Source organism: Dunckerocampus dactyliophorus, chromosome 15 (genome assembly GCF_027744805.1).
Source record: "Dunckerocampus dactyliophorus isolate RoL2022-P2 chromosome 15, RoL_Ddac_1.1, whole genome shotgun sequence".
NCBI classification, from domain to species: Eukaryota; Metazoa; Chordata; class Actinopteri; order Syngnathiformes; family Syngnathidae; genus Dunckerocampus; species Dunckerocampus dactyliophorus.
The window spans coordinates 2263181-2288081 of NC_072833.1; the positions used below are offsets into that span (position 1 = coordinate 2263181).

The 24901-nt window shown below is 42.5% G+C and overlaps 1 protein-coding gene across 3 annotated transcripts in view; it reads right to left on the bottom strand.

Moving 5' to 3' along the window:
* The window catches only part of cacna1c (calcium channel, voltage-dependent, L type, alpha 1C subunit), a 131763-nt gene that overhangs the window by 80391 nt on the left and 26471 nt on the right, over nucleotides 1–24901 (bottom strand). For all 3 annotated transcript variants that reach the window (XM_054800061.1, XM_054800062.1, XM_054800063.1), the window contains exons 2-3: nucleotides 18077–18491; nucleotides 12405–12510 (exon numbers count right to left, since the gene is read on the bottom strand). In XM_054800061.1, the coding sequence (XP_054656036.1) occupies nucleotides 12405–12510; nucleotides 18077–18491 (521 nt within the window). The remainder of the gene's footprint in view (nucleotides 1–12404; nucleotides 12511–18076; nucleotides 18492–24901) is intronic.

A 24901-nucleotide genomic window follows, 5' to 3' on the forward strand; every position in this document is an offset into this window, starting at 1 on the left:
TATGCTAATGTGTGTATTGTATTGGTTAATAATATTAGTGCGCATGCTTTGAGAGGTGCGTGGAGTGAGCTTTGCTGGGGAGGCTGAGGCTCCGAGTGGTCTCATCTTCCACGGCTGGCTCCTTCACTGGTCCTCATGTCGCATCCAGCCTAATTGGAGAGGAATTAGCTCAACGAGTCTTAACGACATGCTAGTATAAACACACACACACGGGGCTCTCTGTGGAGGATTGTTCTCATTTCTCAAGCATTCGCAGACCTGCAAACACGCTCAATAATTTTTAACACAACGCCTGGCGTGACTGGCTTTCTTGTCTTGGGTCATTGACGTTGGCAGCAAGATTGACACAAGTGGTCCCCTCCCTGCAGTGTTTGTGTTTAGCCTGCTCGGTCCTCTGGGCTACGTTATCGCCCTCGCCTGGCGTCACGCTCCATCTGTCTGGGCCGCAGTCCAAGCGGCTCTCTCAGCGTGGTCTCCTGCCACGGCGCCGTGATGGCTGTTCAATATGTCTGATAGCCAACGTTAAAGGCCTCTGGTGGAATAACCAGCCCTTAATTGAAATACGCTCACTTGCCGTAAACACAAAAACACACGCGCGTTGATACTGTATGATTGCCACGTAGACCGCCCAATGATTACCAGAACAGTGACGGGAAGCTTGTTTGGCTGTTAAAAAACACAACAATTTCTTCTCCAGGTACTACATGCTACAATGCACACACACTAGCTTATCTTTGCAAACGCATGCTAAAGACTGACTTGTAGACCGCCCTATGACTCCATGAACGCTGACTGAAAGCTTGCTTGGCGCTTATCAAACATATAAACACATCAAAGTGTGACAGTGACTGAAAGCTTGTTTGCAGCTGAAGAGAGGAATAGTTTACTCACCAGACACTAAACACCAGGGGTGTCACAAAATCTCGCAAGATTAAAACATCGCAAGATTTCTCAGTCTCGTGGGCACTCGGCCGGGGACGATAATAAATTCATTAATTCATCAACCAATAAATGAAAATGAACTCATTCATTTTGCTGGCCCCACTATACGGCCATGTGCCATGTGTGTGTGTGCGTTTGTGTGTGTTTTCCTGGTCTCCCGCCTCCAAACAGGCAGGAAGAGAGTTCACTCTGTGCATTGGTTTCAGCACCCTGGCGTGTTTGTTCCATAAAACAACGACACGAACGGAGTGAGCCCTCTTGTCACTCATACAGTCTCTTTGTTTCGGTGTGTGGAGGCGGGGCCAGTTGCATACATACACAGTACAGAAGAGTGCAAAGTAGAAATTCTATTAGTAGATTGCAATATATTGTCTTTTTAAAAAAAATGTCATTGCGCTTTTTTAAAAAGTAAAGTTAAAATCTCGTCTCATCTTGTTCTTGTAGAAACAATCCCGTCTCATGATCAGAGTGTCCCATGACATCCCCAGTAAACACATAAAAAACTAGTAAAAAGAGTGATGCTTGTTACAGCGTGCTAATGAATGACAGGTAGACTGCCCAATGACTGCATGAACGGTGACTGAAGGCCTGCCACAAACCATCAAAGGTGGGATTTAACCAGAAACGCAAGCTGCGGAAGAAAGCATCGCGACATAGATCACGACGTTGTATAGAAATATGAAAGCACATACGAGCTATAGCAAGCATTTAGTAGGCAACCGTATGAAGAGTGAACTGTAGTCTCGTCTTGCAAACATGGCAGGCATGCGGCTGCAGCTTAAAACGCTATTTATATCAAAACAGCATTATTTTAATAAAAATCCATTATAAAAATAGAATTTTACACATAAATATTCATTATTAGCGGCACACAAGAATGCTGTTAGCGTTACACTGACCACTGACTTTTGCCATTTGGCCTATTCTACCTTGACGGACAAAAATGGACTCTGACAGTATCCCGAATGTTTATTTATTCCCCCTCCGGCTTTATTTAATAACGCCAAAAATTCTACCAACAACCACATGCGGCTAAAAAATAAAAAATAAAAAACGTTCTCCGACGCGTACGCACCTGTCAGGCAGCTTTATGAACATCACGTGTAGATTAAGAACGCTTCAATGTGTGTGACAGCTTGGACGCACATTGACCTGTGTGTGTGTGTGTGTGTGTGTGTGTGTGTGTGTGTGTGTCCAGTTGCTCCATCAGCTTCTATTTACTGTCAGTCCTCTTGACATATTTCTATGCTGCTGCCCGGAGGTCATAAATAGTTTCCCAACAGACGGGACTTTACTTTATGTCTGACTTACTTTGTGTGCCACTTGTCTCTCTCTCTCACACACACACACACACACACACACACACACGCACACACAAACACACACACACGCACAACCTGCCCATTTCTTGTCAAGCAGAACAACATTAAACCGGTGCGTTTTCCTCCAAAGCGCATTGAAATACAGCCAAACTTTGATTTATTCAAGGGCATTTTTCAACAAAATTTTGTCCCAGTTTTCGTACTCTGTCTCGGTTGTCCTCCGACCAAACCAGTCCGTTCGCCTGCTTATAATTTCGCGGAATCGAGCGCCCAAAGGAGGCGTTCCACGCGCTGGTGACTCAGGTCTCCGTTTGTATCTCAGCGAATGAGCACGACCTGAAGCGTTTCGTGGCGTAGCAAAGTAGGAAAGCGGCGTGCGCGTGGATGATCTCGCCAGGATGTACGGCAAGTCTGCATCAACGGTAAGAAAAAAGAAACGGCCAATAAGAGCCTTCAATACAGGTGATGTTAAGTGTTGCTATATCCATTTTAGTCGTCATAGAATTATTTGTCATTGTTTTCCATATGTAAAACTAGAATTATTCTCTATAAAATGTATTTTTTGTTCATACTTTTGGGTGTCTGGAACGGATTCATTGGATTTTCAATACTTCCTATGGGAAAATGTGCATAGATTATTTCGGTTTTCATCTTTTTGGAAACGTTTCCCTGTATGACAGAAGTGCCCAAACCTTTTCTGCTTACAGAAAAAGAATGCCGGGGGCCACTATGATATTTTTTAAAATAATTTTTGTATTTTATGAAAAAGGACAGACAAAATCTATTTACATATATTTAAAGCCAAAGCCTTGTGTTATTAATTATTTGTATTTTTTCTTGACATTGTGCCCTTTTGCTCTATTTTCCCTGTTATTAGTGTTTAATGTTATTTTTACAATGAGTCACGGGATGCAAAACGCCCCCGGGTTGCACTTTGGGCACCCCTGCTGTATAAGAAATGGTCATAAATGAACTCCACAAAGTGTTGTCATTACCAGACATGTTTTAATCACGTAAGCGTTGTCAAAATGTGCAGTAAAATAATTCCACCCCGCCCCATCGCCAAATGCAGTTTTTCAGCAGATGTTTCCAGCAACTGTCGCGCGGGAACCGTGTGTGGAATTTACAGCTGTGCAGAAGCAGCATCATTTTTCTGAGTGCTACACTCCACAAGTTGCTGAGGGCTGGCTGAAGCTCCTCTTCCTCGTCCTCCTGTGCACGCAGCATTCCTGCTGACTCCTGCTTGTTAATGTTTTATATGCTCCAGTCCGAGACGGCGGTGGCAGGATGAAAGGAAAGCTAAAGGCTAGCAGGCGGCTGACACCGTTTTTGGAGGGTCTCTTGGAGGATTTAAACATTGAAATGACAGGAAGGCTGCTCAATTATTAATTATTATTAATACACAAATAAAGTAACTCCAGTCAGATGATAGTGTTGCTGCATTTTAAGGAGTCCACACGTCGAAGCAGGATGTGTGCCGTAAGGGTGCTAACTTTGACCACATGCAAACATGCAATAACTTTCAGAGTCGTTCGACACTTGTTGGTTCCTGGTTAGCTGTAAGCTGCATTGGTATTTGCCTGTGGAAAGAGCAACAGATGTGCTCCGTGCCTCAGATCAACTCTCCTTCACCCTTCCTGCCTGAGCGGCATCGCAGGATCGACAAAACGAACGGCTCACTTGCTCAGCCCGAGACTTTCACCGATTTACGTGTGCTCAGCGAACCCTCGAGTTTCACTGACTCACGTGTGATCAACAAAGACTTGGCACAGCGGAAAAGATGACAACACGAAACAAAAAAGAGGAGTTTAATACTGAAAATGTGGTACAGATACACAAATATCACACTACTATTCACAAATAGAGCTTCTAATATGAGATCCACTGACTCACAGGTTGACAAAGACTCCAGTTTCACTGACTCACAGGTGATCAACAAAGACTAAAGTTTCACTGACTCACAAGTTGATGAAGACTCCAGTTTCACTGACTCACAGGTGATCAACAAAGACTTTAGTTTCCCTGACTCACGGGTTGATGAAGACTCTAGGTTCACTGACTCACGGGTTGACAAAGACTCCAGTTTCACTGACTCACAGGTTGATGAAGACTCTAGGTTCACTGACTCACGGGTTGACAAAGACTCCAGTTTGACTGACTCACGGGTTGATGAAGACTCCAGTTTGACTGACTCATGGGTTGATGAAGACTCCAGTTTCACTGACTCATGGGTTGATGAAGACGTCAGACTTCACTACCCGATTCACTGGGGAGGGGACTTGTTGCACATGTGCGAGCTTCTATTTGTGACGTGTAAAGTGAATCGAGTACCCTATCACCTCAGTGAGTGACTCGAGTCAATAAAAGGAATCGAGTTGCTCGTCACTAGCGGGGCTCACTTCCTTGTTTTCATTTGGAAGATGCAGCAAAGCAGTGTTGCCACATGTCATTTAACACAAAAATAACGGCAAAGAAGCGTAAAAAAACGACAAGAGCGGGGTTAAAAAAAAAGCAAAATGAATATTGTAGTTGCACTGAGTTGTATGAGGAACACTTTATTGCCAGAGTAAACGTTTTGGCAATGAACTAGTCGTGTCTGAACTAACTGCGCCCTCTGTTGGTGGCTTCCAAGTCTGTGAAGCCCAGCATCCCCTTCAAGACATACTGTAGCCACAGCTGCTAATACAAGCTAAAAGCTAATTCAATGGTTTTGTTCAGCAAACTAGATGCACTCTGTCAGGTGCACTTCCTCCCTTGCAATTCCCTCCTCTAAATTATTAAGTCACAGTGAGTCAGAGGAGTGTGTGAACAGGAAGTTCAGCATGGGTAAAATATGGCTGCGGCTGCGGCGGCTCCTGCGTGCCTCCTTTGGTGGAGGGGGGCTGTCCTCCGTGTCCTGTAGGAGCGGGACAGGGTGACGCATCATCATGCACCACTCGTCTGAATATTTCAGCAGGAAACATTAGTGACGCGCTTCCTTTTTTTGCTGTTTTTGGTTGCGCTTTCATCATTCTGCACTTTGCAAAGGCGTGTATCGAATATACTGTATATCAGGGGTCATCAACGTGGTGCCCGCCGGCACCAGGTAGCCCCCACGACCACATGAGGTGCCCGCAAGCCTGCTTTTCATTCAGGTTTTCAGTTAATAATGAAAGAACAGTAGAAAGAAATGCATTGTGAAATACAAAATGTGAGTTGTGGACGCCAGTTTTTGTTCATGTTCTGGTAAAACAAGCATATTCACTTTGTTTGGCTTTAAAATAAGCTCTGAAAATAAATGTTACAAAAATGAGTAGCTCTTGGCCATTTTCATTTTGTAAAAGTAGCTCTCACAAGGAAAAACGTTGGTGACCCCTCCTGTATGTACTGTAGATGGTGACACTGTGGGTGCTGTTGCAACACAACGGTAACATTAGTGATTACTCAGCATCCTGACCTGTCACAGCCTCTCGTGCAACTGATAAATCTTACTTTACTATCTTGTACACACTGGGAGGAAAATGCATCGTCAGACTAAAATAATGTATCACAGGTCTGCAACTTTCAAAACATTATTGTTCAGTCCATGCACCCACCGTACCTCGCCTGCGCTTGCTGATTTTTCGGACAAACACACAACACGGCTGCACTGTTATTAAACCCCATAAATCACATTATCTTGAAATTTCTCAACCGGAGCTCAAAAGCCTCTGCACATCACAGGCTCTAACTTTAAGGGGTTTCACCCGATCGCCACAAAATTTGGTCGACCCCTTTAGGAGACGGACTAGCCTTCGTGTGTGACATCTCAGCAAGATTGATTGAAAAACATGGCCGCCGTCAAGCTTTACATGGACACAAAATATAATTTAACCAGAAAAGTAGAAAAGAAAAAAAAGAAACAGCAAAAAAATGAAAAATCAACAGTAATTTTACAAGAATAAAGTCAAAATGTTAAAAAGTTGTAATCTAACGAGAAAAACTTGTAATTTCATGAAAGTAAAAATGAATGTCATTTTAGTAGCAAGAAGTTGAAATATTGAAGAAAGACATTTTTTAAGACAAACAAAACAATGAATAAAGTGTCATTTTGTTGGAAAATTAGGTAGAAGAAAACGTTATAATGTTACAAGAATCAAGTCAAAATATTAAGGAATCATATCAAATTATGACATATTAAAATCATAATTGCGAGACGAAAATGCACAAAAAGGAAGTTGAAATAGCTGGACAATAACATTTTTAAAAAGCAGGAATGGGGGGATAAAAGTGAGAATAAAGTCAAAATATGAAGAGAAAAAAGTCGTATTCCAAAGAGAAAATTTTTTTGAATTTTACAAGAGCAAACTCATAATATTATGAGGACAAATAATGTAATTTTAGTAGAATAGAGTTGAATTATTAAAGAAAAAACACTTTTAAAAAAAGTCACAATATTATGAGAAAAACAAAACAAAAGTTGTCATCTTTGGAAAATTAGGTTGGGGAAAAGTTCTAACATTATGGGAATAAAGTCCAAATATTACGAGAAGACAACTTACAAGACGAAAGTTGAAATATTTAGATTATTTAAAAAAAAACAAACAAAAGCAAACATGTGAAAAAGGAGCAATGACCTAAGTTGATATGAATAATAGGTTTTTCCACTTAGACCACAAAGCTGAGATGCACTTTTTTCTTGAAATATACATAACTTACATAACATCAAAGCGGCCTGTGGGATAAATAAAGTACATACATACATACATACTTTACATCCTTTCATTTTTCACTATGTGGCCCCCGCTGGAACAGGTTTGGACACCCCTGGCGTACGACATTGAGCACTGATCTAATGATCATAAAATTTCGAGGGTATATCACATGTATGCTAGCATATCTTCCCCAGCATCTTCACCACAACCTGTAGGGGGCGCCACAAAACGTTATTGGCAAGTCTTAGAGAGGGACTCGTGTCTCAATTTGCAGCATGCATCTGCTTGCATTAAGCCTGCCTTGACCTGTGTGTGTTTTCCTCCAAGACATGCAAATGAGGTGCTTTTACTGAGCGGAAAGAGGAACAATAAAAAGTCATGTTTTCAGTATTGTCCTCATCAAAAAAAAACACCCTCGCTTGCAAGCTGTTTGTGCTTTTTTGCAGAGGATTTCCTGCATGTGCGTCACCAGCTTGACCCTCCGCTAACCCTGCAGGCACCTTTTCGGAGCCTTTAAAATAGGACGCCAAACAGTCGCTACATTTCCAAAGTTGTCACCTTGGAAACGGAGCGACGGCGGGCTTGATGCCAGCGAGTTAACACAATGGAATGGCAGACGTGTTGGACAGAGCGCAGCGGGATTGTGGGTATGTTTCTCCCCCACGTGCTGCTGCCAAGACGCTGATGGCTTCAAGATGCCACGGTGAAAAACGACACCGCGTCAAGGCGGCGACGTCTCTCTGCGAGAATATTTAGTAGGACTCGCTTGAGGAGCGAGCTCGGCCCCGATACGTGACATTCTTGTTGTTTGGTCACTAAAGACGAGATGTACATTAGATGACAAGCGTACAGCACGGCCTCAGCGTGCCCCTTTGGGATTGTTTAGCAGCTCCAACTTTTGCTACCTAACACACCCTATTAATAGAAAGCCTCATAGTGTGACGCAAAAGTATACATTCTGTGGTTGCCTGCAGATTCAAGGCTAAAAATGTTGTTTTTCCTGCTAAATTTGAACAAGAATGTGCTTTATTACTGAACTACAGTATATATTAACTTGACTACTATTACACATTCTTTATCCTTTCTTTCCCTATTACAAGTTGGTACTTGTTAAACGCAGGAAGTCAACAAACTATCCGTAATTGCAGCCCACCACGAATGCATTTGGCGCTACAACACATTATAACATAATGTCACGCATTTCCTGTGAGACAAACCCAACCCAATGCCACAGGTAGGTTGTGGTCCTGTGGGAGCTCTGTTTAGCGTGTTCAAGATAAATGAAAGCAGGGGTGTCCAAAGTGCTGCAACAACAACGGAAAAAAGAGCAGTACTTTTCTGACAATAAAGACAGAGAATGGAGTCATAAAATGAAGAGAAAAAATAGCATAAAGTTGAAGTATTAAAGACTAAAATATGTATTTTTTAAGTCATAATATTATGACAAACAAACAAAACAAAGAATAAAATTGCTATTCTAGGAAAATGAGGTAGAGTGAAAGTTCTAGTATTACGATAATAAAGTCAAAACTATTATGAAGGGCACAAACCTCCACCAAGCACCGTAGTTCCCCCCCCCCCATATTGTAACTCACACCAAAATAATAATCCTACATGTTTTGGATCAGTTGTTGATATTTTGTAGAACCTGTTGGAAACTTGTCCTGTATTTTTTTTCCAAGTGCTCTGACTATTTTTTGTGGAGTTGTATGCACAAATGCCAAAAATGGTCCTATCTGGCAATGTTAAAGAATCCTTTAAAAAAATTCCTGGATCCAAAACGTAATCGATTCTTCCAAATCCTGACAATTCCTGAAATTTTCATCCAAATCCATTTAGAACTTTTCAAGTTATTTTGAACACAAACAGACAAACAAACAAACAAACAGATGAACGCCGGCAAAAACATAACTTCTGTGCACGCGCTTGCTGGAGATTAAAACGTGACGATATTTCTCGCATCGTGAACAGCGCAGCCAGAAGCCTCAGACTGTGGGCCATGGCATCGCTACTGTGAACACACGTAAACCTTGCCATCCGACCTACGTCGGTGTTCATGACGCCGCCGAGTTAATGTCCAAGCAGAAGCTGCAGTAATTCTACATTTGATCAAAGTTACTTAAGATTTGTCAGATCAAAACACGATCGCTGCATAAGACTTGTATAAGAACATGTGATGGTCGCATCTATTTCACTACCTCCTGGTGGTGCACTCTAAGCATCGTGGGAACCGTGGTTCTTGCAACGTAAACATAAAACTAATCACCTGAAAATATTGTCTTTTTCTTGTGAATCCAATATCATCTCAACTTGTGAGCCCAGTGTATTGTGAAACCACTGCTACACAGTATTGCCACATCCATCCATCCATCTTCTATGCCGCTTGTCTTCACAAGGGTCGCGGGGGTATGCTGGAGCCTATCCCAGCTGACTTTTGGGCAAGAGGTGGGGTACACCCTGGACTGGTCCCAGCCAATCGCAGGGCACATATAGACAAACAACCATTCACACTCACATTCATACCTATGGACAATTTAGAGTCTCCAATTCACCTAACATGCATGTTTTTGGAATGTGGGAGGAAATCGGAGTACCCGGAGAAAACTCACGCACGCACGGGGAGAACATGCAAACTCCACTGGGTCTAAATTGTAGGAGAATTTTAAATGGCACCATATTCAGACACAAATGGCGGCATTTTGCACAGCAATACTTTTGATTAACACACAAAAATTAGCCTCAAAATTAAGCAAATTCACGGGTTAACAAATGAGTTAGCAAATATGCCATGTGAGCATTTCTCCATTAAAACAGCCGACAAGCAGCCAGCACACAATAAATGAGGTGATTTATATGTTTACTGCCATTGGCTGGCGACCAGTCCAGGGTGTACCCCGCCTGTTGCCCGAAGTCAGCTGGGATAGGCTCCAGCATACCCCTGTGACCCTAATGAGGAGAAGCGGCATAGAAAATGGCCGGATGGATGGATGTTTATGTTTACATGACAACCGCCGGAATACCTGAGGCTCAGAGCTAAAGCGTGTCGCATTCAAACGCACAAGCCAACAAAACGAAGGGATAGGAGGCATTTACCATAACCACACTAGCAAATATGAACTAAAGATGCGCTTTACGTGTGTGACTCATCAATGCAGCATGACAAGGCCTTGCACAGTTGTTAAGCTCCGCCCACGCCCCCCGTGTCATCCTTTCTGCTGTGTGTGCGTGTTTGCTAGAGCGCGTAAATAAACTTTTATGTCTGCGTATTATCATATGAGTCGATTAAAGTTTAGAACGTCGTTTGCGCGCAGATGCATGGATTTATTCGCTATTTCTCGCCTAATAGCGGTCGTGACTGTGTGGCTGATGTTCATGTCCTCACGCGCGCATAAAGTTTTTATTTCAAAACAACAAAAAACAAAAGAGATGATGACAGTGAGGAGATGATGACTTTCTGGCATTTCTCCTCCTGGCTGCATCGCTACGGTTACCATATCCATGACAACCTCTCCCGCCGCTATTATTGGCCACGTCGTCAAGGAGACAGGGCGGCTCATTATGGGATGGCGTGACGGAAATAGAAAGCTCGCACTGGAAGCGATATGGTGGAATTACATAAGACACGTAAAGCGGGGAGGTGTGTGACACGCACCTTTCTTTTTACATGAAGTCATCATCGTGATTCACTTCAACGAGAGCAACAACATGAAATATTTCTAGTGAGGAATTACTCACAATGCAAAACACAAGTGGGCCTTAATCCTCTATTTATCTTGGGTCTGCGCAGTGTATATGTCACTTGATCAATTGCGATGCCAGGGAACACATGGAAAGAGTTTTCAAGCAAACGCAAAGTGTTGATAATGCATTGAGCTTCACGCGATGGAAACAGTCAGCGTGTTCATGTGTATTCATGATGGGGAAGCCGAAAAGAGCTGCCGTTACTTTTCCACTGAGTCATACAGTCTTATGCATTTTTTTATTCTCATGCAACACAAATATTTTAATATTCCACTCCGTTTTTACTGCGCTTGAAAGCATCATTCAGCAGACTCGCTCTGGAACGCTTCACTATCGCCCAACAAAAATTGCACTTTAAAAAAATTTATCAACAGAATTTAGTGAAGAATTTGCACAAAAAGGTACCACATTCAATACTGGAGTATGACTGTGGCATTCCACAAAAATGGCCGACAAACTGTGCTAAAAACAACATAATTTATCACAAAATGTGCCCAATTTGCCATCATTTCAAAGAATCAGACGTGTGTTAGTCCCATACAATTCACTGCTAAAGAAATAAAGGAAGCATTTTCAAGTAACCACGCTAACAATGTACTTGGCCACAACATGCATCATGTCCGTCTGACATCAGCGTTCTTAGAAACAAATGACAAAAGGACGCTATGGCAGATGTTATACAGCCTCCCAGGGATTAGCGTTAACACACACACACATTGACGCACCGCAACCACAGCAGCAACTACTAAATCCATCTATCTATCCAGGAAAACTGGAATTCTTTGATCGCTTTTATTATAAGAAACTCCATTTTGGGCGTCCGCCATCATCACGCACAAACAATGCCAAAATCCCCTTTTTTGTGTCGCCGTTCATTTCAATGCTTGCCCGTGCTCACCCACGGAACATGGCGGCAGTACGAGCAGCAATAGCAAAGTTGGGGGGGGTGCAGACATATTAGCCAACATGTGTAACCTAACCCTAACACCTGAGGCTCAGAGCTAAACCTTGTCACATTCAAATGCGCTAGCAAACACAATCAAGTGATTTTGATGCTAAATATGAAAATATGACATGTAAAAGTTAGGGGTGTGCAGTCATACATTATTAACCAACACGAGGAACCTCACTCCATCTCCTTTGCACCAGGCAAGTTCTATACAGTATTGCCACATTTGCTACATTAAATTCAGTTTCAATGAGTCGGGTCTGAATTATAGTGCCCTTTGCGGGTAAATGCTAACATTACAACATGATGCAAATGGTGGCATTTGAACACCTGAGGCTCAGCGCTAAACCATGTCACATTCAAATGCGCTAGCCAACAAAATGAAGTGAGTTGTTGCTAAATATTAAAATATAACATGTAAACGTTACGAGCGTGCAGACATACAGTGTTAACCAACATGGGGAACCTCACTCCATCTCCTTTGCAAGTTTAAATTCTGTTTCGATTGGCCGGGTCTGAACTATAGTGCCCTCTGCAGGTGAATGTTAAAATGACAACATATTCAGATGCAAATCATGGCATTTGAACACCTGAGGCTCAGAGCTAAACCTCGTCCCATTTAAGTGCACAGAACAACAAAGTGGAGTGATTTTGTTGCTAAATATGAAAATGTGGCATGTAAAAGTTAAGGGTGTGTTATAGGCTATTTTTCATACAATACTGCCGTTTTTACAACATTAAATTCAATTGAAATGCATCAGTCCAGCTGCAACTCACCAGATTGGAGTTGGTGGCGTTGGAGTCGTCCTCAGGGAAGGGGATGTAGACGGCTAAGGCCACACAGTTAGCGAAAATGGTCATCAGGATGATGATCTCGAATGGTCTGAAGAGGCGCATTAAGGAACAAGACACAACAACACACTCGGCGGGTCCATACGTCTTGCTTATATTCCCATCGATCCCATCTGCCGTTTTATAGCAGGAGGGATTTTTCATTTTGATCAATGCTTCAATCTTGGGTCCCTCACAAAAATATCATTTTGTGCTCACTGTGTACACAAGGAAAGCGATCAAAGCCGTTACGTTGCTAAGTAGAAGATATACGGCCTCGCTTGTCCGAGGGAGACATGCCCAAATATGGGTGCTGTCGCGTGGAAGACAGGAAAGAGCTATGCTTTTTTTTTTATTTTATTTTGGAAAGGTCCTTGAGAGGGGAGTGACCTCATTATTTTTGGCCGGGATAAAGAAAGTGAAGGAGAGACAGAGGAGGTCTGGTTTTCATCAGCACAATTGCTCCTTTCCTTTCCTTTACATGCTAGGATACATGTGTACGCCACTGACCAGTAAAATGTTGTTTCAATGGACCTGTTGTGTTGTTTTATGGCTCAATCCTTCACTTTTATCCACCTGTTCACTTTTCACATGTCCCAACACTTTTGCACAAAAGCAACAAATGCTAGGTGCAGAAAAAAACATCTTATGTTGGCTTTGTTGATGGATGAGGTCGGTGCAAATAGCCATAATGCTTTTTAAACGACTTGGGCACCCAAAAAAACCCTCCACAGACTGATGACAGCAAATCCAGCGAAATGCATCAAACTTAATCACTCGTCCTCGTGCCGGGGCCTCATTAGAAACACGCTGTAGACGTGCACGGGCCAGCTAAAACACGGGTCGTTTCCTGACCCATTATTATTGTTATTATTTTTTAAAGCCCTGAGGTCAGCTTTTATCAACACCATAATAAATCTGCTGGCTGCGGCAGTGTTTGGGGGGAAAAAAGGACGGAAATTTCAGTTTTATCAGCATGAAGAGAGCAGCACAGAAACAATGCTAATCTGGATTGGCGCAACAGTGTTCCTTAGGAGACATTTGGGGATGCGGTGCCACATTTGGAGTTATAGTGTATCAACTAGGGCTGTCAAATGATGAAAAAATGTAATCACATTAATCACAGTTTTCAAATGAATGAATGATGATTGATCACCATTTGCAACTACTGTACAGTATGTGTGAAATATAATAATAATATCATGTACAGAAAGATAAAAGACAGGACACAATTATACATATATATATATATACATATATATATATATATATATATATATACATATATATATATATATATATGTATATATATATATATATATATATATATATATATATATACATATATATATATATAGTACATGTGTGTATGTACTAACATTAACAGCTCCAAATGAACTGAAAATTCACTCAAGCTAAAAGATAACATATATCTGAAAATGTGTTTGCCTGACACTCGTCTCTAATAGTGGCAGAACATTCGAATCACACTTGTTATTATGAGCCAAGAGGGGTTGCGTTCAAAGACATCATGTAATTTACCGGTGTTTTGAGTGGACAGTGTTCCCTCGCTCCACGTCGCGGTTCACCTTTCGCAGACTCGCTGTTTCGCGGATTTTTTTGGGGTGCAATTTTAGTGCTTTTTAGGATGTTTTTTACAGCGTATGGACGCTGATGTGAAGGGAAGAAGGAGGAGGATTCAATAAAAAACTACTCCTTTTCGGGCAAGTGTAATTGTGAATCGTAACATGAAGCCTTTCAGTGCAACCTGTGTGCACGTTTGAAATCAATTCAACCAGAAAGCGCTTACTGTGTTTCTTTGTCTTTCTGTTTATTCAGACCACAAACACACGCATAATGAAGACGTTGTTGTGATGTTCCGAGTGTCTGTGAACGCGCCCCGCGGTCGTCTAACGATGAGGAAGCGTCGCTCCAATGTCGAGCGGGCGAGAGAGGTGGTTGTGAGTTGGAGATACGTGCATGGTGTTGGAGTCACAGGTAGAAGTAGAGGTGCCAGAGGTGGAGTAGAGGTGTAGCTTGACACCTTGCACGTGTTCATTACGCTAAAACTTAGAACATAATGAATGTTAATACAGCAATGAAACCAATTAGTCAGCGCCGGTAACGCAGCCCTCTACAATCTTTTATTTTAGCTCAACACCGCAGAAAGTATGAACTCCCTGGCCACTTCATTAGGTACACCTGCACCATGACGCGGCACTGCATCGCAGCGTGAGCTGTTCCTAATGTTTTGTCACTAAATAAGTGCAGGCGTGTCTGCCGTTGTGATGCAACGTTTCAGCTGCCGCCGTGTGAGCGTGTGTGTTTGATAGAATGCCCCGTCGACCTGTTGAGAGACGTACGGGCTGTCATGGCAACAGAGGAAGATTTCTTTTGGGGGGGGGTGATTCGCTCGCGCACGAGCACAAAGTTATGAAGGGCGTCCAATTCAAGCTGACCTCCAAAATTGGGCGTAATTTGGCCCATTTATTGTGTCTCACATCCCATTTGTTCTGACGTGTTTGCGCCGTTGATGCTGGGGACCGTGGGTGATCATCATAGTGTAAAATACATTTGAATCTTTTCACGCCCCACAGGAGGCCTTTTTACCAAAGAATTCCAAGAAATGATAACCCGGGAGCTACTGTACTGTATATGGATGCACGTTTACCACGACCTGCCCCCTCCCTCGGCTACTCCCATCTATCATCTGCCCTCCCTTAGTTGAAATGCAATGCAGCAAACAGTGGCAAGGAAAGGGGTGCATGTGTGGATAAAGGATATTGTAGAGACACTGGGTGGAGGGAGGGGGGGAAAGGATGCACAGGGATGCAGGATGGAGCGTAGGAGGACCCTCGGGAGGCGGGATGAACGCAGCAAGAGTGTGACGAGAATGAAGCGTCCTCTTTAATCCGCGCATGTGAGTAAACAAAAAGAGCCCAGGATGAAAGGGAGAGGAAGCAGAAGAGGAGGAAGTGCACAGATGTTGAAAGCCAGAGGACAGAGGGATTGATTAAGCAACAGAGGAGGCACCAGGGAGTCAAATTCCTCCTTGTACTTTTATTTCAAGTCCTCGCCTCCTCTCCATTTTAGCCCGTTGTGCCTTTCTGTTTGTGTCCCAGCGATATTTGACATTTGGGAGAGGATTACACCAACCTACCTAGTAGATGTGTGGAAGAAACTATTCCATTTTGAAGCAAATCTGGATATAAATGCACATAGAGATCAAATTCTGTTGCTCTCCTTTAGCTAGGAGGTAGGATAATACACAAAAAAATAGTTGAACCTCCCCCCCCCGCCCATAATGAAATGATGGCACCGTCCTGTGGTCAACAACAGTGCTCCAGCTGACAATACAGGAACTGACCTTCACTTATTGTCAACTGATAGAAGTGTTTTCTCCTGATTCAAGATTGGTACAGTCCTGTGGTCTTACGTCATCAACCAGGAAGTGGCCAAACAACAATGGTGGTCCATGATACCCCCCGGCCCCCCACCCCCACTTGTTGTTCTTAAATTTGGTTTATTTTCATATAACTTTTTCCCCAACTTAATTTTCCAAAAACTACAACTTTGTTTTGCTTTGTTTCTTTCTTATAATATTATGACTTTTAAAAAGTAACATTTTTTCTTTAATATTTAAAAAAAAAATTCCTTATAATATTAGTTTTTTCTCATAAAGTCGCAGTTTTTTTCCTTGCTAAAAGATTTTCTCTGAACCTTTATTCACGTAAAACCACAGTTGTTTTTTCCCATTCTGCTGTAGCATTTTTTTTTTTTTTTACTATTTGAACTTTCTTCTTGTAAATTTTCTTCTCATAATTCTGACTTTATTCTCATAATATTTTGGCTTTATTCTTGTAATATTATACATTTTTCCACAACCTGATTTTCCAAAAAATTACAATTTTATTTCAATTTGTTTGTATTACGACTTAAAATGTATTTTTTTTAATCTACGGAAATTTTGTTTTCCAATGCTGACTTTATTCCTATAATATGATAACTTTTTTCAAAAAATTATTTATTATTTATTTTGTTTTGTTTGTGTCAAATAATATTAGGACTTTTAAAAAGTACAATTTTTTCTTTAATACTTTAACTGTATGTCACTAAAATGGAGTTATTTTTCTTCATAATATTAGAGATTATACGTTTTTTCTCGTTAGAATACATCATTTTTCGTCTACAACTAGCGTTAACATTCCCAAACTCAAAAATAAAAAAACGGCAGCAGCTCCAATATGTAGCTTTACCCTTTGATAGTCGCCTGGAGCGCTGTGAGCACGTTGAGACGCGCTGCGGGCGAGTGTGTGGTGACGCTAGTCGCTACCCTGCTAGTAGCTAGCCGGTGTGGTGTGGCTAAGTGTCAGTACGCCAGTAACGTAGTTCGAGCGGCGCAACAATGTTAATAATAATAATAACAATGTCGCTGTAGCTTGGTTAATATGCAGGTTATATGCAAACGGAGCGTTGTTGGCGCTTTTTGGAGTTTTTTTTCAGAAGGCTTTCTAGGCGGAATAAGTGCATTTTTAGCTGCGTCTTTTTAGCGGTTTTTATATCTTTAGAATGCACAGAAAAGAGAACGACACACGTGTTCATGTGTCACATAAGGATTGTGGATGATGGGCAAAATTCCCCCAAAAAAGTGCACTTTTCCTTTAAATGATATTTTAAGAATGTGCCGCGGGCCAATAAAAAAACAGCGGCGGACCGTAAATGGTCCCCGGGCCGCACTTTGGACACCCGTGTGTTAGTGTCTTCTTGCCACCTGAGTCATGATAGAACTCTAGTCCCCTGACTGGAATTCCAGTCCTGGGGTCTTACATCATCTTGCATGAGCCAGGAAGTGGCCAAACAACAACTGTGCCCTGTCGGGGGGGGTTTTCCGCACTTTTAAGAAATTCTTTGTCTCTTTTCGCCACTTGAGTAATGACAGAAATGCCTCTTCTGCAAACAATAAGTCCCGGGGTCTTACATCATCTTGCATCTTACATACTCTACCATTTCATAACTATTTTTGGAGAAATGTCTTCCTTTTTGCCGCCTAAAGTCCCGATTGCACTAGAATGAAAAGCAGTATGGCTGGTGGTCTTATATACATATATATATATATATATGGTCTGTGGTCTTATATACATATATATACAATATATGGTCTGTGGTCTTATATACATATATATACAATATATGGTCTGTGGTCTTATATACATATATATATATATATATGGTCTGTGGTCTTATATACATATATATACAATATATGGTCTGTGGTCTTATATACATATATATACAATATATGGTCTGTGGTCTTATATACATATATATATATATATATATATATGGTCTGTGGTCTTATATACAATAAACAACAAGCGCTCTATCTTTTTAAAAAAATAACTTTTGTTGGAGGAATGTTGTCTTTGTAATGTAATTTTGTCCCCCCCGTCCCCGCCCCAGAATGAAAACTGGTATGTTTCCATGGTCTTACATCATCCTGCGTGACAGACACACAACAACACAAAAGTGTTGCCTTAGTTTGGTTCCTCGCTCAATATGATTGATCACCATGGCAACCGCGGGACATATCTCTGAAGTTTGAAGATGTGAAAGGATACTTCCACTCCACGATGCTGATGCAGGCCCGTCGTATGGGGTTCTTGAGCGTGAGGCAGAGCAGGGCCCTGGGGGGCCGCGTGGCCGTGGTGGTGGTCTGTTTCTTGGGCTTGGAGCTGTAGTGCTGCCTCTTCCTCTGCGTGGAGCTGGCCGTGGAGATGGGCCCGCCTCCTCCCGACGCCAGCCCCGCCCCTCCGCCCGAGGCCGCGTTGCCCATCATCTTGGCCTGGCGCGCCGCGTCGATGGCGGCCTGCCAGCTCAGGGCGGCGCCCGGCGTGGGGATGTGCTCGGGGGCCAGGCCCACCACACCCACCACGCCGCGGTTGACCCCGCCTCCATCGTGGTCCCCAGGGTGCTCGTTGGTCAGGGCGGGGGGAGGCGGGCGAGGGAGGGGGGGAGGAGGGGAGTAGTCGGAGCCTGGAATAGAAAGATGAGGGGTTTAGTGTCGTACATTACAGCACAGTGGGAGTCAAACCTGGGGCCCTTTGGACACAGGCCACATTCTAAACCACTCATCCACACACACATAAATGCTTTAAAACGTCTTCTCCCTCTCAGCAAGTAACAGCAAGCGTGGTCATCATTCAAGAGTAGCAATTCCCCACCGTGAGTGGCAAGTTGCGGCGTGAAGTAGGAGGCGGCATTACAATAATCTCAAGCAGATTACACTCCTACAAAGAGCAGAGTGAATACAAATCCAGAAAGAGAGCTCGGATCCTTCGAGCTGCCTGCTTAGCCAGATTAAATACACTTATAATATCCTCTCAGTATGACACCCAAGCAAGGATTGCACAAATGCGCTCATCCTGCGGCAGATTACGCGCACACTGGGGAGCCCGGAGAGAACCGTGCGTCTCCAACCTATATTTCTATGTTGGGTTAAGTCACAGATTTCATGTTATTTTCAAACATAAAGATGAATCAAGTCATAATTATCAATCATCGTTACGCATGGCGCGAGTGGATCATCGTGGAAGTGGACCCAAAGTCACAGCAGCTGTTATCTAATCAATGATAAAGAGCGCAGTCAGATGCTATCACTCTACACTGTCATGGCAGCACAAATCCACACGCATTCGTAAACGTGTTGTCATTGTTGCCGTTTGTTAGCTCTGGAGCGGCATTCTTCAAAAATGTATATGGATGATTTTGGCAAGGCTTTGGGGAGGGGTTGGGCACAGGCCAAGGAAGAAGCCTTCACATTCTGGTGGGAATCTGGTGTTTTACAATATTACAATATTGTTTTACAATATTTATCATAATGCACGCATATTGATGATATGATATGATGCAAGCACATGTCACCTTGGAGAGGGTAACAGTATATGTGCTCTAAAATGGGCCCCCACAAAAAATGGTCCAATCAGTGGGAGTCAGATGCTGTCCCTCCACAGTGTCGTGGCCGCATGCACACACATTCATAAAACTGATTGTGTTTTCATTGTTGCCTTTTCTTACTTCATTAGCGGCATTCTGCAAAAATGCATGCAGATGATTTTGGAAAGGCTTTGTGGAGGGGTGGGGCACTGGCCAAAGAAGAGACCATTCAATTCTGGTGGGAATCTGGTGGATACAGCTGCTTGCCAATGAGTAGTGCAAAAAGAATCATTTTGCTGATAAAAGGCATCACATGAAAGAGGGTGGCTTTCTATGAATGTGATGAACTGTATTAGGATTGTTCAGCCTTGGAGGACATCTTAGATGCCCCCAAAATGGTCCAATCAGCCAAATCGCTCCCATCATCAGCAAACGAAACATAAATACTGTAATACTAACAAGCCTGAGGGAGGCAGGGTGCGACAGAATGGACTTCTTTGAGGCTTTTGGCAAGCAAAGCGTGATTGCCACTTCCTGTGTGCGTCGCATGACATGCCATCATTATCTCTGTCACCATGAACACTGCTTTTAACGCTGATACTATTTTTATACAATTCATGTGCCATCTAGCAGTCTTACACACAAAAGAAGAAGAATAAAAGCCGTTCTCTGTCACGTCTGCACTGATTAATCTCCAGCCACGTGGAAATTTCAAGCCCGCCGACAAGGATGCACCAAAATCCACTTGCAAGCAGAATGACACAGATGTGCACAACAGCACACGCGCAGAGAGCATGCACTCACTTTAAACCAACATGAATGGATGCTCGCACTAGTAGAACATTTCCTCCTAATGGACAAAGCAACAGCTTCCTGCACACGTACAATAAATGGCGTCCCATCCATGGCTGCAGTGGAGGCTCAACTGTCCCATTTTTTGCCCCTGACATTTTTTGCTGCTGCGAGCGAGGTTAGTAGCACCTGCACGTCGTGCAGGCACTGGACGGTCACCATTTGTTTCACGCGTGGATTTATTGGCATGACATTGTGCACAAAGCTCACTATGGCCTGCACGTCATATTTTATTTGCTTTATTACTTAAAAACTAATTCTGAATACACAAGGTTGTTTGTTTTCATCGTTTCACTCATTTTATTAAGTGGTTCTAAAATTAAAGTGGAACAATCGTATTAAAACATGGCAACCTTAACACAGGGGTGTCCAACGTCTGTTTTTTTTCTCGGCCTGTGGCACATTCTAAAAATATAATTTAACTACAAAACTAAAATAAAAACCCAGTAAAAACGGAAAAAATTTGCAATCATTTTGCAAGAATGAAGTCAACATATGAAGACAAAAAAAGTAATCATTTTACTCGAATAATGTCGTAATAATATGAGGAAAAATAACATCATTTTAGTAGCATGAAGTTGAAATACAGATTTTAAGACAAAAGATGTTGGTTAATCAGGTCATAATGTTTGGAAAATTAGGTTGCAGAAAAAGTTATGTTACGAGATTAAAATCATAATTTTAGGAGAAGAAAATGTAGAAAAACAAAAGTTGAAACAGTTGAAAAAAACCCTGCAAAAATGGAAAAAAAACAGCAGCAATTTTAGGAGAAAAAAATCTTGAAAAATAGCAGCGTAGGGTTGAAATACTAAAGAAAAATACGTTCTTTTTGAAAAGTAAAAAATAAGGTTGTCATTTTTTGAAAATTAGGTTACAGGAAAATTTATAGTGTTATGAGAATAAAGTAAAAATTTGGGAATAAAGCTAGAATATTTCCAGAAGAAAATATAGAAAAAGAAAGTTGAAATAGTTTAAAAATGTTAAAAATATTGTAAAAAAAAAAAAAAAAAAAAAAAAACCCAAAATACTCAAAATACTGAGAGATTAGAGTCGTATTCTAATGTCATAAAAATCGTCAATTTGAGGAGAATAAACAAAATTACATAATTTTAGTACCACAGGTTTGAAATATTAAAGACAAAAAGCCATATATTATGAGAAACAAACAAAATAAAGTTGTTGCTGTTTGGAAAATTAGGGAATAAGGTCAAAATATGGTGGAAATAAAGTCATGAAATTAAGAAATTAGGATTATTTGAGAAGAAAGTTGGAATAATTGGAAAATTTAAAAAACAGCAAAAATGGGGGAAAAAAGCAAAGAGTGAAATTGATACAAATAAGCAGCTTTTTAATTGATATTTGCATGTTCTCCCCGTGCGTGTGTGGGTTTTCTCCGGGTACTCCGGTTTCCTTCCACATCCAAAAACATGCATGTTAGCTTCATTGGAGACTCTAAATTGTCCATAGGTATGAATGTGAGTGTGAATGGTTGTTTGTCTATATGTGCCCTGCGATTGGCTGGCGACCAGTCCAGTCCCGCCTCTCGCCCGAAGTCAGCTGGGATAGGCTCCAGCATACACCCGCAACCCTAGTGAGAATAAGCGGCATCGAAAACGGATGGTTGGATGGATGACAAAGCTGAGATGCATTTTTTTTCTTGAAACATACAGTGTATATAACTTCTTAGCATATCTACATGTTGCTTTTCAAAATATCGAAGTGGCAAAGTTGCATCCTTTCCTGTTTCACTATGTGGCGCTCGCTGGGCACCCCTGCCTTAATAGAATGTATTCTGTAAAAATGAGATGATAAATGCATCATTTAAATATATAATAAACAAAGCCAATTTGAATTTCAAAACAATCAAGTGGTTCTTATGAGGAGTAGGAGGGGGAGGAGGCGGCGGCTTGTTCACACTGCGCCTCCGTGCCGACCTCACACACGCACACACACACAGACGTACACTCATATGGCGAAGGCAGCAGATATTAATAACTCCTTATTAATATTCATCTGCAGTGGAGAGATGTGAGGCCAGAGTAACCCAGATAGCAGCCTGTCTCTCTACCTGCACTGTTAGCAACTTAGCAACACCATCCTGCTAACGTCACCGTAGCACTTAGCAAGACATGCTGGACAAACGTATGCCAATCGAGGTCATGTTGTGCTAAGCGAGGTCCATGAAAGCATGCTTGGATGAGCTTGGTGAACAAACAGCCTAAGGTAATAGCGGTGACTTCCTGTAGGCGCGCTAAGAGAGAGTCCCATAACACACCAGGTAATGTCAGGTAGATTGCCATGGTTACAATGCTAATCGTTAGCATAGCAACACCAGCGTGCGTGAGTCTCTCCCGCTGCCCGTCTGTGCGCCTCGCCTCTCTCTCCAGCCGCCCTTTACATCCGCCGGCAAAGGGCACACGGCGGCGTGCATACGATGTGGCGCCCCGCCATTCAGACGGCGCTCTTAGCCCAGAGTGCCTCCCGCTAAAGTAATTGCACACATTCTCAGGGATGTGAATGGAATCTGCGTCCTTGTCAAGGTCGTTAGCATCCGCTTCTGCTGCATTGAAGCGTTTCAGGCATGTGCCGCTTCCACCTGAGCTGATGTTGTTTATCCGTCTGCAACGTTTTTAAACTCTGCGTTTCCCGACTGAGCTACAGGAGAGTGAGGCCCTGAACGCGCCACAGGCTGGTGATGGAGGTCGGCCATCTTTGGCTCCACTCTGACAGTGGAAAGTAAGCGTGAAACTTTTCCATCCTTTCCTCATTCCTAGAGCGCACCCGTATCCGCAGCGTTCCCGCTTGTAAAAGACTTTCAGTAAGTCCGCCAAGATGGAAGGGGCGGTTGCCTCGGCGACGCTGCACTCTGCTAAACATAAAGACAAATAGCTGACATCATGCTACAAATGATGCTGACTGAACGGAGACTGCAACGACACCACAATATCATGTATTCATCATTTAAAAATGGAAAAAGTACATCTAAAAAGGAACAAACTACTGCTGAGCTCAAAATAATAATATGAATAATATTTCATTAAATGTTATATGTTTTAAATAATATTTATTCAATGAAAACTCATACAATAAAATGAATTATGAAGTATTAAATAAGAAAATGAAGTATTACAAGATAAAAATATGTTCTCATGCAAAAAAAAACTTGGCAGGGAAAGTAATTAGTTTTGAAAACCCTTCAAATATGTAAACGATTGGGGTGTAGCCTCGTCGTGGCGTGTGCCATTGAGAGGGGCTTCATGAGATTAAGACCGAGGGCTGAGCTCGTGACTCGCAATTCGCTATCAAAACACTAGACGGCAGTGTTTACCTGCAAGGCTTGTGGACTAGCTATTTAGCTTCCTGCGTGGCAACTGAAGCGACATCCAGATACTGTATAGATAACATTTCACTGTAATTAGAGAACAACGACGGCATTAGTAACACTGCACATGATATCATGTAATAACGTGCTTGGTCAAATGAAAGGGTGTAGTCAAACGTCTTCATCCACGTTGTCATGCTGCTGAATGAGAAGCTTCTGTGTGTGACTGGCACTGTGGGTTTATTCTCACTCTGCTTTTCTGCTTGTGTTCAACATCATGGAGATGGTTCACCTGTTTGCCTCGGTGTCTTTTATAACCATCACCAGGCGGGAAAGCGTCCACAAGAAAAAGTGAGTCAACAATCCAAGGAGATGGAGTTTAAAATGTAAAAATGGGCACCGGCCAGGAGGGAATGACTGGAGCTGCGTTCAAGTGAAGCCGAGCGATCACAAGTTTCCTTGCGTTCCAAAGCGGAAACAGATGTCAACTCAGGGGTCGGCGACACATTAAGATGCAACAACACTACAGCACACACACACACACACACACACACGCACACACAGTACGAGAGCCGCACTGAAATGAATAGAGAATGGCAAGAAGAAGCATCCATCAATGAAACGAGCAGAAGAGAGAGCGAGGTGATGCCATTTTAGCGCCGAGTCAATTGCGCTAGAGTATGATGTGTGCACATGTGAGCACATACGTGCAAGAGAAGAGGAGTCACACTTCGGACCGACAACACACCAGGGAGCCATGAAGCAAGAGATAATGTCTACACACACACACACACACACACACACACACACACACACACACACACACACACGTAAGGTTGTGATTAAGCGATGAGTCTGCAGGGCCGTAAAGCGCTAATGAATGTGCTCTCATAGCTTAGCAGGAGGGGCTCGGTCTCGGAGGGAGAGTTTGGTTTATGACTTAACACATGCCCCCCATCAGGAGCCGCACGCAGGCCCATGGGAACACGGCAAATCTGTATGCACTGTAGATCAAACGCGGCACTGTATTGACACTAATATAAGACCACCCCTCTTTTTCACATACAGTCTTATGTTGTTTCTACGCCAGATGCCCTTCCTGTAGCAGCCCCCCCCAAGTATCGGGCTTGGGATCGGCACTGGACATCTCCAATAGCAAAAAATATCGTCTTATATTTGGCTCGAGACGGTACTTGAGGTATTATTGAGCAATACGTTCATGACCGAGTGTGCAAACACACTTTACTTGAAATCCATGTGCAGACGTTCTGTCAAATGTGGCACAATTGTGAGGAGGTTGGAATTACAGCTCGGGCCCCCCCTGTGTGTTTTACCC